At 37.5% G+C, this 12861-nt stretch overlaps 2 protein-coding genes across 4 annotated transcripts; both read right to left on the bottom strand.

Moving 5' to 3' along the window:
* Nucleotides 1-263: 263 nt before the first annotated feature.
* On the bottom strand, nt 264-7891 carry ddx55 (DEAD (Asp-Glu-Ala-Asp) box polypeptide 55). Of its 2 annotated transcripts, none has more exons than XM_047804619.1 (14): nt 7790-7891; nt 7050-7100; nt 6861-6947; nt 6366-6457; nt 6224-6286; nt 5968-6117; nt 5691-5880; nt 4735-4817; nt 4494-4625; nt 4084-4176; nt 2799-2913; nt 1913-2081; nt 1206-1492; nt 264-649 (listed from the first exon to the last, which is right to left on the bottom strand). In XM_047804619.1, exons 1-14 carry the CDS (start codon nt 7790-7792, stop codon nt 470-472), a joined length of 1695 nt encoding a protein of 564 aa, XP_047660575.1. In that variant the 5' UTR covers nt 7793-7891; the 3' UTR covers nt 264-469. The 2 variants fall into 2 exon arrangements, with proteins under 2 accessions (XP_047660575.1, XP_026995347.1); XM_027139546.2 differs by lacking the exon at nt 7790-7891 and adding an exon at nt 7188-7379.
* Nucleotides 7892-8453: 562 nt separating this feature from the next.
* Nucleotides 8454-12495, bottom strand: tmed2 (transmembrane p24 trafficking protein 2). Of its 2 annotated transcripts, XM_047805111.1 has the most exons (5): nt 12128-12495; nt 11582-11774; nt 10645-10665; nt 10121-10228; nt 8454-9395 (listed from the first exon to the last, which is right to left on the bottom strand). In XM_047805111.1, the coding sequence occupies exons 1-5, from the start codon at nt 12305-12307 to the stop codon at nt 9271-9273; spliced, it is 627 nt and encodes a 208-aa protein (XP_047661067.1). In that variant the 5' UTR covers nt 12308-12495; the 3' UTR covers nt 8454-9270. The 2 variants fall into 2 exon arrangements, with proteins under 2 accessions (XP_047661067.1, XP_026995511.1); XM_027139710.2 differs by lacking the exon at nt 10645-10665.
* Nucleotides 12496-12861: the final 366 nt, after the last annotated feature.

The following is a 12861-nucleotide window of genomic DNA, read 5'->3' as shown; positions in this document are numbered from 1 at the left end:
AGTTTTACTCCTATTATCATTATTTTAATCTTTGTCTTCTATTTGTCCAAAAGGTACATAAAAGTGTTGCAATCAACAGTTAAATAAATAAGCAAGTAAGTAAGTAAGTAAGTAAGTAAATAAATAAATAGACGTATCAGGCTCTTTTGTGGTCAGTGTAAAAACCCTTCCACCCAAATATTTGTGCTAATTTAAATCCCTGATGCATTTTATGTAACCAAATCTATTATCAGGAATGATAGAAAAAAATGACATCAATAGAGTAAATGTTAATACAAGGACATTTATTTGGCACACAGTTCTCTGCCCAATAAGGTGTGTTCTTGCATCGCCTTTCAACAAGACGCGTGTAAATTCATATTACATTAAAGCCTCTTCTGAGACGGTCCGCCAACTTTTGCCTGTGCTGATACAGCACACTGATATCATGACAGAACAGCAATGTTTAGCACAGTCCAGGTTTGTGTGTTCATTCACTCTCTCCTTCTGCGCTGTCCTTACAAGGACTTCCTTTTTTAGGCTTCGAATTTCTTCCTGCGCTCAACTGTTTGTCAAAGTCTTCCTCGCTAATTTTTCCCTTCTTGAGCTTCTTTAGTAGACGTGTGTCGCTCAAAAGCTCGTCAATGTCCTCGTCATCCACGTCTGATCCCTGAGACAAAAACAAGCATTAATGTTAAAATGTAAGCGGGCAAATTTCAATATGAAACTGTTACTGAATCAACAGGCATTTGCAAAAATACTCTCATATAACTTAATGCTTAAGTAGAATAAGATCAGACAGAGGTGACGCTTTTGTGAGTTATTGTTGCTCGGAAATATAGAAATTTCTAAAGGGTTCACAAACTTCCAAGCAAAACTTTACTGTACATCAATCACATAATGATTAACATTACAGAATCCCATAATTATTTAACGATTATAAAGAAACAATAATAATAATAATAATAATAATAATAACAATAATAATAATAATAAATTTAAAAAAAACTCCTGGCCAATTTTAGCTGACATTATATAAATAAATAATCACCTTCTGATCAATCAGATTTGAGAATTCAACAGGACTGTGGTATAAATGTGTATCTATATACACAATGGATATAAAAAGTCCACAAGGCCTTGTTAATAGGGCAGGTTTTTATGTTGTGTAAAAGCAAACAATTAATATATCAGTTTATTTTCTTTTAATACAATAAAAACCCAACCTCATTTATCTTCCTCTTGGCAGCTATCCTCTTCCTCTTATCTTTCTTGGATTTCTGCTTGGACCAGGCTTTGTTCTTAATGAAGTTCTTTTTCTGGAGTGGAGTTTGCTTTTCCTTTCTCTCCTGTAATGATTTCTGCCTCTGTTTCTCTCGGTTCTTGTCCTTGAAGCGAATGGAGTCGGTGTCTGTGATCTCTTCAAAGTCAGGGAACGTCTTGCCTCTCAACTCGGGCATCTTAGGCATACGGAGAAGAGCGAAGCCTCGAGCTAATGCGGCAAAGTCCAGATCTGACGGATACGATGATGAAACAGAGGTATTGTGCACATGTGTCTAAAAGTCTTATTTATATAGACAGGCAGGTGATACATTAAAAAGGGAAAAACTCTGAGGTAGAAAAAAACAGCTGAGGTCAGATCTGGATCATGAAAAGCTCATTGAAGTCCAAAAGGCCATATTAAATAAGCAAAGAAATATTTCAGGCTCATTTATAATCAGTAGAATGTAAAATGAGATCTCTTGTTTTTTGTTATATGTAAGGCACAAAGTACTTCAGGACATGCCTTTAAAGAAGTTTTTTTTTTTTTTTTAAAGTAAAATACTTGTACATGTGTTTCCATGTAATTTTACAAGAACTTCATTAAAAAAAGTGTTTCGATGTTTCTGTTACATACAACTGTGTACACACAAAGATGCTAATTAGCACTGACCTTTGAGTCGGAAGATCAGGCTGCACTCGTGCTTCGCGTAAGCCTGGACAAACGAGACGAACGCTTTCATTCCTCTCTCAAACACCGCCCGGTCCCTTAAAGCCAGAGCCTTCAGCTTGGGCAACACGTCCACTACGTCCTTCACAGGAGGAAACCGCTGGAGAGGACACTGAAGGACACCAGCTAGTTATACATTTACCTTTTTACCTCTGAATACATCAAATAATGAGGTCATGAACTTATTATAGAATAACTTCTTCAAATTGTTCCATGCCAGATGAATCAAGAAGAAAATCCCTTCTGATACTGGAGAATCATTAATCTGATACTGGAGAATCATTAAACTCGTCTGAATGGTGCATTGGTGGCTCAAGCTGTTAAGGCTCTGGGTTGTTAATCAGAGGATCAGCGTTTAAGCCCCAGCACTGCCAAGCTACCGCTGTTGGGTCCTTGTGAGGGTTAAGCACCTTGCTCTGCTCCAAGCGTGCTGTATCATGGCTGAACTTGAGCTCTGACCACAACGTCCAAAGTAGAAAGAATTTGACTGTGCTGTATATGTGAAAAAATAAAGCCGTTTATCCTTTTACACCTATCCGCATCACGCAGTAAAACATGGCAATTTATTTTAAAGACTGTATTACAAGACGTGGTTCTAAACACATCTGGATATTATGGTTGTTATTATTAGAAGCTTAGCATGGATCATTTTGTTTGTTTAAGGGGGAAACCCTGTCCTGTACAGAACTGCTGCTCACACACCTGCTCCAGCTGAGCAGAGCTGAAGATCGACAGGACTTTCAGTGCAGGGAAACATTAAATCCGAGAAGAAATCCAGCATGCTCTTCGAACAGATGCTGTAAATCAACCGAGTTCTACTGACACTTACTTTCTGATTGATAGACAGGAAACTGACGTAGGATTCCTCCATCGGCAAGAGGAAGACAAGAGCGTCGCCTCGGTTCCCGATACGGGCAGTTCGGCCACATCGGTGCACAAAAGAACTGTGGGAAAGAAACACTGTCATCTAAAGGAAATTACTTTCTAAGTTTTCACAGAATCCATTCATTTAAAAAGACAAGAAGACCACACATCCTTATATAATCTACAATATAACATACACAGATTTCAATTGAGAACAAATGACTAACTAATGCAGAAACATGGCAAGCTGCTTGGCTGATTTATAGTTATAGTTTTTTGTAACACAAAAAAGATTTAGAATTATAATAATAATAATAATAATAATAATACATTTTATTTAAAGGCGCCTTTCTAACACTCAAGGTCACCGTACAAAAGAAGAAGAAAAACAACAACAAAAAAAAATATATATAGTTATACAATACTTACATAGAGAAAAGAGAAAAAAAAAAAAAAAAAAAAAAAAAAAAAAAAATTGGACCAACATTACAAATCATGATCTAGAATATGCTAAACTAAACAGATGAGTTTTAAGCTGAGATTTAAATGATGAAAGAGAATCAATATTACGGAGCTCAGATGGCAGTGAGTTCCAGAGCTGAGGTGCAGAGTAACTGAAAGCTCTGTTCCCCATCGTTACAAGACGGACAGAGGGAACAATGAAATGAGTGGAAGAAGAAGACCTAAGAGTGCGAGTTGGTTTTGGAGTATGAAGAAGATCAAGAAGATATGAAGGTGCAAGATTGTGGATAGCTTTAAATGTTAGAAGAAGAATTTTATACTTGATACGAAAATTAATGGGAAGCCAGTGTAGCTGTTCCAGAACAGGTGTAATATGATGGATAGAGGGAGTACGAGTGATAATACGGGCAGAAGAGTTTTGAACGAGTTGCAGCTTATGAAGGGTTTTGTGAGGAAGCCCAATAAGAAGAGAATTACAGTAGTCAAGCCGGGAGGTAACTAGACTGTGAATAAGAGTGGTGGTAGATTGAGTGGTGAGAAAGGAACGAAGCCTATTGATATTTCGAAGGTGAAAGTATGCAGCCCGAGTAACATTATTTACATGTGAGGTAAAAGAAAGGGTACTATCAAAGATGACACCAAGACTCTTAACCTGAGATAATTATGACCTTACAAAGTGTCTAACTGTGTCTGCATTACAACTATTACTTTATTGCTCAGGAAATGGCATTTTCTACACCAATGACAATTTCTATGGAGGTCCACAACACCCTTAGACGTGTCGTTACCTTGCGCTGCTCGGGGGATCGTACTGTAGTACCCAGTTCACATCAGGGATGTCGATGCCTCTGGCCATCACGTCGGTGCACACGAGTATTCCACTGCAAGTTAGAAACAGGTCAGTGAAGCTGGAAGAGAATCAGCGACCTGATGTATTGTAATAAATTTACTAAAAATCTGAAGCTTGTTAGAAATTGTGGGAGGTTGTAAAGTATTACAAACACCTGATACCTCATGATACCATGTGACATCAACCTTTGAATACTTATTACACAAATACAGACACTATTTAAAAAGGTGAAAACGTCAATATACATTGATTAATAATACTACTGAATAAATAAATAAGTTAATAAAGTAATTAGTTTACTTTTCCTTTAAAACATGAAACACAACTGTGTTAACGAATGTGTTACACCTTTTTAATTCCCGAAACTCTGAGAAGATCTTGTTCCGCTTGTCCTTCATCTTGCCGTGGATACAAAGAATGGGGACGTTTTTGAGGAAGACCTCCAGCGCTCTGCCGAAATATTCCACACAGGCGCACGTGCTGTGAAATAAATAAATAAACCGATGAAAAATAAACAGTATTACAGGAACCGGAAAAAGAATAAATTTGTTTTTCGGTTTACTTAGGCACAAAAGCTTCGAGCAAGCACCTAAAGAAGAGGAGCTGCTTCTCATGTTTATGTTGTCTCAGGAAAGCCACCAGCGAGTTAAACTTGGCTTCTGTTCTGCAGATCTGCCAAACAGACGAGATGAAATGAAGCACAAAGCATTTCCGTTAGTAATTCATCCTCTTTCCAGAGAAACAGATCAATTCACTTTTACAGTTTATGTATAAAAGATAAATAAAACATTTTTATTTAGTCAGATGCTGTTTTTCTTTTCAACAAAAATTGAACCTAAAAACCCCCACAACTTTTAACTAGTAAGACAAATATCTAAAGAATGGAATCATGAGAAAAATAACAAAGAAAACTCATATAAAAAAAATCCTTGTGCTTGTTTAAAACTACACTATTTGGATTCATTTCTAAATTAAACTAATATTAAAGCTAGGGTGTGCAAACTTTCACACACATGTACATGGTTGGGGTCATTAGTTTACATCCCTAGCAGGTTCTATTATTCTTATCATAAAGCTTGCATTTTTTTTTTATTTAGTTCTGAGACACAATAATAACAAAATTTTCACAAAATGAACCAGTTCAAAATTTTCCATCTGCCTGATTCATAATACTGTGTTGTTTCCATGGATAATCAACAACACTTTTTATTTTTATGTTTTGAGAGACTTTTTCCCTTGACTTCCTTGTTTCTCCTGAACAATGCTCTTTATATAAAATCCTACAGTCCCTGCACATGCTTTGCTTTTCCAGCATCTTCTGCATAGTTGATCCCTTTCCAACAGCAAACCTTTTGTTGAGCTGCATCTTTCCCCAAGGAGAACAACTTTACAAAACAGCTTTACACACATTACAAAAGGTGAAACAAAAGGTAAACTTTTGAACGGGATGCTCAGTGTAAATCTTATGTAAATAACATGTTTAAGTAAATGATATCATATTATATATATAAACACAATAAATATTATCCTAGACATTCTGCTTACTGTGTAGTAATTACTAAGCCTCGCTGGGGTCTTCTGCATGCTAGTAGCTGCCACTCCTTTCTCCTTCACTGTGATACGGACCGGGTTTCGGAGGCCGGCCCTCACCAGCTTCTCCAGCTCCTGAGTCTGCGTAGCTGAGAAAAGGCCTGTGCGCCTTTGCTTGGGCAAGTAGCCCAAAATATTGTTCAGGCTGCAACAGGAAAAGATGTTTGGTTAACCAAAGTGGACAAAAATGGACTAGACTGTTGGAAAAACAGTGTTTTATTTGAAATAGCACCTTGCTTCAAAGCCCATGTCCAGCAGTCTGTCAGCTTCATCTAGAACAAGCACATCCAAAGCCTTTACACAGCTGGCCAAGTCCAGGCCATCAGCTTTCCGCCTGAACATGTCCTCCAGCCGGCCAGGGGTTCCAATCACAATGTTGGCCCTGAGGTGAAAAATACAACATGTTACGTTGATCTCTGTTACGATGGAATCTGCTTTATTATCCAAACCACCATTATCCAAACTACCCAAAAAAAGTCACCACTCACCCATTGGCCTTGAACTTCTCCACATCTTCAATGGGATTACTTCCACCGATTAATAAAATCTGCCTGAAACAGAACGCAAAAGATGCAAGCTTAAGTTTCATTTTCTGCCAGAAATGTGCTTCTTTCTAGCCTAGAAACAGACCTGAACTGAGGAAATTCCTTAAGAAATTGTCCCATAACTTCACTGATCTGGATCGCCAGCTCTCGGGTGGGTGTGACGATCAAAGCTCCAACCTGCAAAAGTGGCATTATAAAAAGTAACGATTATACAAAGAGGAGTGAGCAGAAACCAAGTGTTTGTTCAATCTTTATCCTGGTTTCAGCTTGTTTACCTATCCGAAAAATTGGTGCTTTGTTTTTAAGTGACTTTACAAATCAAACCACCAAGTGAACCACAAATTCCCAACCCTGTTTCTGCCATCTGACGTGCACATTTGAGTGTTTCTCCTTCTCCAACACACAATTCAAGCTTGTTCAAAGTAGTTTATTAGTCAGATCAGTAGTAACATAGTAAACGGTGCAGGACGGTATCAGTAAATCAGGACCAGGGTTAACAAGCTGTAGACTTAACGATTATTATTATTATTATTGTCGATACCGTTGACGTTATTAAACAGCACTGACTGATTCCACTTACTTGCATTTTTTTCAGCTTCTCCTCGCGCTTTATGAGGATTTCTAGCAGAGGAATAACAAACGCTAGAGTCTTCCCACTTCCTGTTACCTGCAGAGTTATAACGACATTTTAAAGCACTGACAACGTGTTTAAAAAAGCTAATATTTTCCGTTTCATTTAACTAATGCTATGCTAACAGAAAGCACTTACCGCTTCGGCTGCAACATCTTTATTGCTCATGAAAAGAGGAATGCATGCTGACTGTAATGGAACATTTCAACAGCACGTTAGCACATCAGGCTAAAATGCTAACTGGTTAAACAGAACCCAGAAACACGTTCAAAATACCTGAACCGGAGTCATATAAGTAAATTCCAGCTTCTTCAGAGTAAGCAATATGCTGTCGTGAAGTTTCACTGGTAAACTATCCCATTTACCATCACTTATGCTCTCCATATTTCTACTTCTTTTTAGTTTTTCTGTTTCACCCTATATTCCCATGCTTTCGGTGCAACGGAGTATACTGTCCGAGTGGGAACAAAATAATCGCTCCTGCGTTCCTTTTTTGTTTTAATATTTAATATAGAATTCTTATTATTTTTGAAGAAATATTCTACATAATTATCGCTATTAATCTTCAGGATTTTGTTTTGCATTAGAACATTTTAGACAAATCTACAGTGCGATTAATAAATGCACACATTTCCAAACGGTTGTAAATGTTGTTAGAATTAAAAGCTTTATTTCACTGTGAGATACTTTAAAGAGAAATACGTTTGCAGCATAGTTTGTTGAAATAAAGTTTTATTGCTCAAACAAGAATTTACCATGCAATAAAAATTGTATTTAAAAAATGCTAAATTTGTTTGAATGGTTATATCAATATGTACGTTAAAAAAAATAAAAAATTAAACGCTGTGGATTCAAGATAGTTAATATACTTCACGTGCCATGGTGACGTCACAGAGGAGACATTGCTTGAGATGTCATAAATGGCGTCAAATAGGAGTCAATTTTTCTTGATCTCAAAGGTAATGGCCAAGAACAGTCGTTTCACCGTGAAAGGATCCCAGGCTTCTCTCTCTCTCTCTCTCTCTCTCTCTCTCTCTCCATTTTCCAGCATCAATCAATCAATATTAATTAGAAATCTAATGCAAATTTAGTAAGACAGAAACACTGGAGTGACAGAATCAACCACTTACTGGCATCACTAGAAATCCAAAAAAAAAACAAAAAACACCTAAATATTAAATTCCAATATTAAATAAATACTAAAAACTAAATTTCAATTCAAAAATCTATCCATCCATCCATCTATAACACTTATTCTATGCACAATCACAGGGAATCTATTCCAGTGGACACCCTGGACATTCCCATCACAGGACACAATCATACACGCACAATTTACAGACTATTTCGAGATTTCAAATCAGCCTACAGCGCAGGTCTTTGGACTGGAAGAGGAAACCGAAGTATCTGGACACATGCTCATAGTAAGCGTACTGTTGTGGTGTACTAATGAATAGTATAGTATGTTATGTTGTACATCTTTACATCCTCTGCAGGATCAATGTGTAAGAGCCAGAAATCAGACCATTAGAGTTACCACTGTTTCAAAGAACATCATGTTTTATTAAATCAAGCTCATATTTGATTCACTTTAACATTCTACTTTACAATATTGTACAGTTTTACCATCAATTCTGCAGTAGTCATGGCCAATTTTAATTCTGTATAGCAAATGTTAACAAACTAAATGTCCATACAGACGTGTAACAGTAAAAAAGTACATAAATTACTCCCCTCCCCAGTAACACAAAAAAAAAAAACAAAATGCAAGTTATACCTAAACCTCAAAAAATACAATAAAGCCATTTTAAAACATAAACCGTAATATTCCATAGGTTGTCTAGAACACGTTAATTATGTGCCAGGTAATGTAAAGAAATTAAAAAGCCTACAAAGGGTGTGCATCACAAGTCAATTAGCCAAAGGATCATTTGTATTTTAAGTCAACAACTGAATCATTATTTGAAAACATTCAACAATATCTGGAAATTTACACCGTGCAATGCTTATAGCATTCCCTTAGCAACATCTAATACACCCTCTTTGTGTCACGGTTTGTCTATCAAGTCAATTAAACTAGACAAAAAGCAAAAACATAAGTTCCACAAAATAAAACTGCTTATTAAGAACTGGGGGTTAAAAGAAATTAAAAGTGAATACCCAAAGATTTGCCTGAAAGATCACAGCTCCCCAAACAAACTAAACAAAATCTAAAGAAACACAGAAGTAAAGACAATAATGGAAACTGATGGACGATAAGAAGTACTCTTCTGAAAGTTGTCGAGGCTGGATAGCCAATCCTTTAGTAGCTGAAAGACTGTCTTGATAATAGAGAGGAAGCACGTGTTTTAATTTCTTTTTACACGACTCGCCGTACTTCGAAAAATCTCTTCAGGTAGTAAATCTGTCCAAGGGTCATAGCAACGAGCACCAGGGCTTCAAAGAACGACCACAGCACCACTCTGCTGTTGGTGTTGTCGTTAACTAGGGGAGAAAAAAACAAAACAAAAGAGAAAACAGAAAAGTTGGTGATATTAACATGTACAGTCAACAAACATTCAACTATACAATAGGGTGCATTTCCTGCATTTCTCTGGAACTCCATAACCATACAGATATCAACCAGGCATGATAAAGACCAACATGTGCTTCCATTGTGATTTGTGAAACCAGACAAGTGCAACTTTTCAACCGCCAATGTAAGCACAGATGAAAGTGCCTTCAGCTTTCTTTTGCCTAGATGAGCTCAGACCAGGGCCGTCTAATCTTATCCACAGAGGCCGAGTGTGGGTGCAGGTTTCATTTCAATCAAGCAGAAGCGTCGACCGATCCCTGTTTAATCAGTTGATCTTGGCTTGTAATAGACTGAGGTATGTTGGAATGGAATGTTGGCTTAGTTGGAATGGAAACCTGCATCCACACTGGCCCACTGAGGATAATACAAGTCACCCCACCCTTAGACACCTATAATTGTCTGTGGAAGCAAATGGGCAATTCTGCTTTCTTGGCACTGGGTGACAGATGCTGAGATGCCCAAATTCTCAAAGGATTTGATCACTATCATTTAATATAATAAAGCTTTCTAAATAGCTGCATATTGTTTTGCTTGATCAGTGCTGAATATATAGCCATATTTATTCATTTGTCCACACGTTCTCTGCAAAATGAATAAGAATGGTAACATGAGAAAGAAGGAATGTTTGACTTACTTGCTCGATGTATTCTTTCCCGGACCTCCATGTACTCCTGCTCGTGCTTGACAGCGGTCATGGCCACAGCCAGTTCATTGATCATCTCTTCCAGCTTGTTTTGATGAGCTGAAAAGGAAAGAAAAGGGTAGTGTGTAAAATATATTGTAGGCATTGAAGGTGTGTGTGTGAAGGGGGATCCAACTAAAATGGAGTGTTTAACTGCTTTGTTGACAGCACATGCAAAAGAAGTACCAAGCAAAGTGCTGCTGTTCATTCTGTTGTCAAAATGTAAGTGCATGTTTAAAATACACAACATGCATAAAACATTGGCCAGCAAACATGGGAATGAATTTTTTTAACCAATAAATAATCACCACTATGATTATACCCTGTTCCTTCCCACCATCTTCTTATTAGAAGCACAATGCAACAGGCAATAAGGGCTTTTATTAACAGATAAATCCAAAACCAGGGCACATGTTAGAGTAGAACACGAAGCTTTACATATTAAAAGTGCTCTTGTTTGTGCTGCCTGTGCCTACCATCCCAGTTGTCACCACCGCCTGAGAAGAAGAGCAAGTCAACAGTCAGGATAAAGATGAAGGTCGTATTCAGAATCACGACGAGGGCATACATATAGTTAGGATGCATTAAAGTTGCCAACACACTCATCTGTCCAATTTCTGTACCAGTTATTATACGAGAGACCCTGCACTGGGTGCCACTCTGTCTTTCTCTCACAAACACCAGCCATATCAAACCCACAAACAGGGTTCCTTCACACCTCTTCATGACATATTACAGCACCAAATCTAAAGACTTCACATAGTGGATTTTAAGATTGGTCATGAAACTATTAAGCACATTAATGGAAATTCTGTTTTTACTTATATTAGTATATAACTCAAGTCACTTAAAAATGAGCAAACTAGGCTGAATGTATTTAACGTTTGGTGATTATGAGTGCCATATACACCATTCAGTGTGGCTATAACATTTACACAGCAATAAGCTGTAGTGCTTATAACAGGGTGCAGTAATGTCATATGTAAGCATTATAACATATTAGGAATGCTTTTACTGGTCATTACATATACATTACCTTCAAACAAAGGCTGAATGTTGAAGGTTTAGGAATTTTAGTTAAACAGCAGTATAAACTAATGGCACAAACACCTGCGACTTCACCACGCTGGTTTTACACCACGTGCTTTTAAGACCATACAAAAGAATCTTTCCCTTGTCATCTGACTGTTTCTCGTGTCAGATTGTACAGTGACAAAAAAAAAATCGTTCCGTGATGTATACGTGAAATCCACCAATAAACATATTAAAGAAAATGGTATAGTGTAGAAACTCTGTAGAAGAAAGACTTTACTGCCAATAACAATTCAGCATTGAGACTGGAAAAAAAAACAAACAACAACAAACAAACAAAAAAACAGGTAGAGTAAAGTATTGTGTGTGTGAAAATATTACCCTCTGTCTCCATGTCTTGACCCTTGGGAGCTTCACCGATGTCAATAGTGAACATGACAATTTTTGGAGTCATAGTAGACATCTTGTTACTAAAGCAAAACTTATAAGTGCCATCCATATGGGCGGCCACGGAGTACTTTCCACTGGACTCACGGTCTCCTTTATAAATCTGCTTTCCATCTGGACCGGTGATCTACAAAAGACATGAATTACAAATCAGTAGAAATTAGTTCATCAGGTGCAAGAGAATAATTGTACAAAAAAGTTAGCTGGTGAAATGTTTACTGTTACATCCTACGTATATACAATCTATATTTATACACACACACACACACACACACACACACACACTACACTATAGTGAAGCAAAATAAACCGAATTCACCTAAATCTAGCAAACTACAGATAAAACAGGAAGCCATTCTGGACTTCTCTTATTTCTACCCGTTTAGCTAATAGCATGTTAGCTTCCGGTTCATGTAGCGCGTTAGCAAGCAACTTCACGCTTAGAGAGAAACTAAACGGGTTTAAATGTAAACTTCTTACCTCGACGTCGATGTCCAAAAAGCCTCCTTCGGCTACTTCGAACATAAGGCTCATTTTAGTGCCCGAGTTCACGCGCTCGAAGAAACATTCTCCCGCGTGAGCATCGATGCTAACGAAGTAGCCGCTCGCTGTAGCGCACAAAACACCGAGCAGGACGACGAGCTCCGAAAACGTTAACATTCTCGCTTTGAACTTACGTTATTAAGCGCTAATAAATCCACCAGCACCATTAAGAGTCTGTACACAAATGCTAAACAGACGCTGTGTCCATGAGCGGAGACAGAACGTGCAGCGAGTCGGTGCTATTTTTAAGTTGAACACTGAGCTTTACTGGTACTGCCACGTAAAGCTAATGACGGATTGCACTGAGGTCCAAACTAGACGAGTAGAAACGCAAACGCAAAAACGACAAACATAGTAACCTTGTCGTTTTGAAGATGTTGTTAACAACACACTGAAATCCTTACACAACGTATTGTCAGTTTCTTGGAAATTCATAAAAGCATCGGAATCAGGTTTATTGGCCAAGTGTTTTGACACAAACAAGGAATTTGGTTCCAGCTGTTTGTGACTATCAAAATTACAAGACAAGATAATATAGACTATACAGACTATACAAGTCAATACAGACTATACAAGATAATACAAACTATACAAGACAAGATAATACAGACTATACAAGTCAATACAGACTATACAAGATAATACAAACTATACAAGACAAGATAATACAG

Source organism: Tachysurus fulvidraco, chromosome 20 (assembly GCF_022655615.1).
Source record: "Tachysurus fulvidraco isolate hzauxx_2018 chromosome 20, HZAU_PFXX_2.0, whole genome shotgun sequence".
Classification (NCBI taxonomy): domain Eukaryota; kingdom Metazoa; phylum Chordata; class Actinopteri; order Siluriformes; family Bagridae; genus Tachysurus; species Tachysurus fulvidraco.
The sequence above is the reverse complement of the archived record's forward strand: the minus strand, read 5'-3'. Positions and strand labels throughout refer to the sequence as shown.

Coding starts and splice junctions, on each gene's coding strand:
- tmed2 (XM_047805111.1), bottom strand. CDS start 12,307: ATGTTAACGTTTTCGGAGCTCGTCGTCCTGCTCGGTGTTTTGTGCGCT. Junction 10,666..11,581: donor TCAAGACATGGAGACAGAGG/GTAATATTTTCA, acceptor TCTTCTTCTCAG/GCGGTGGTGACAACTGGGAT. Junction 9,396..10,120: donor GGAAAGAATACATCGAGCAA/GTAAGTCAAACA, acceptor TTTCTCCCCTAG/TTAACGACAACACCAACAGC.
- ddx55 (XM_027139546.2), bottom strand. CDS start 7,295: ATGGAGAGCATAAGTGATGGTAAATGGGATAGTTTACCAGTGAAACTT. Junction 6,458..6,860: donor AGAAGCTGAAAAAAATGCAA/GTAAGTGGAATC, acceptor CCACTTTTGCAG/GTTGGAGCTTTGATCGTCAC. Junction 2,082..2,798: donor TCCTGTCTATCAATCAGAAA/GTAAGTGTCAGT, acceptor GGTGTCCTTCAG/TGTCCTCTCCAGCGGTTTCC.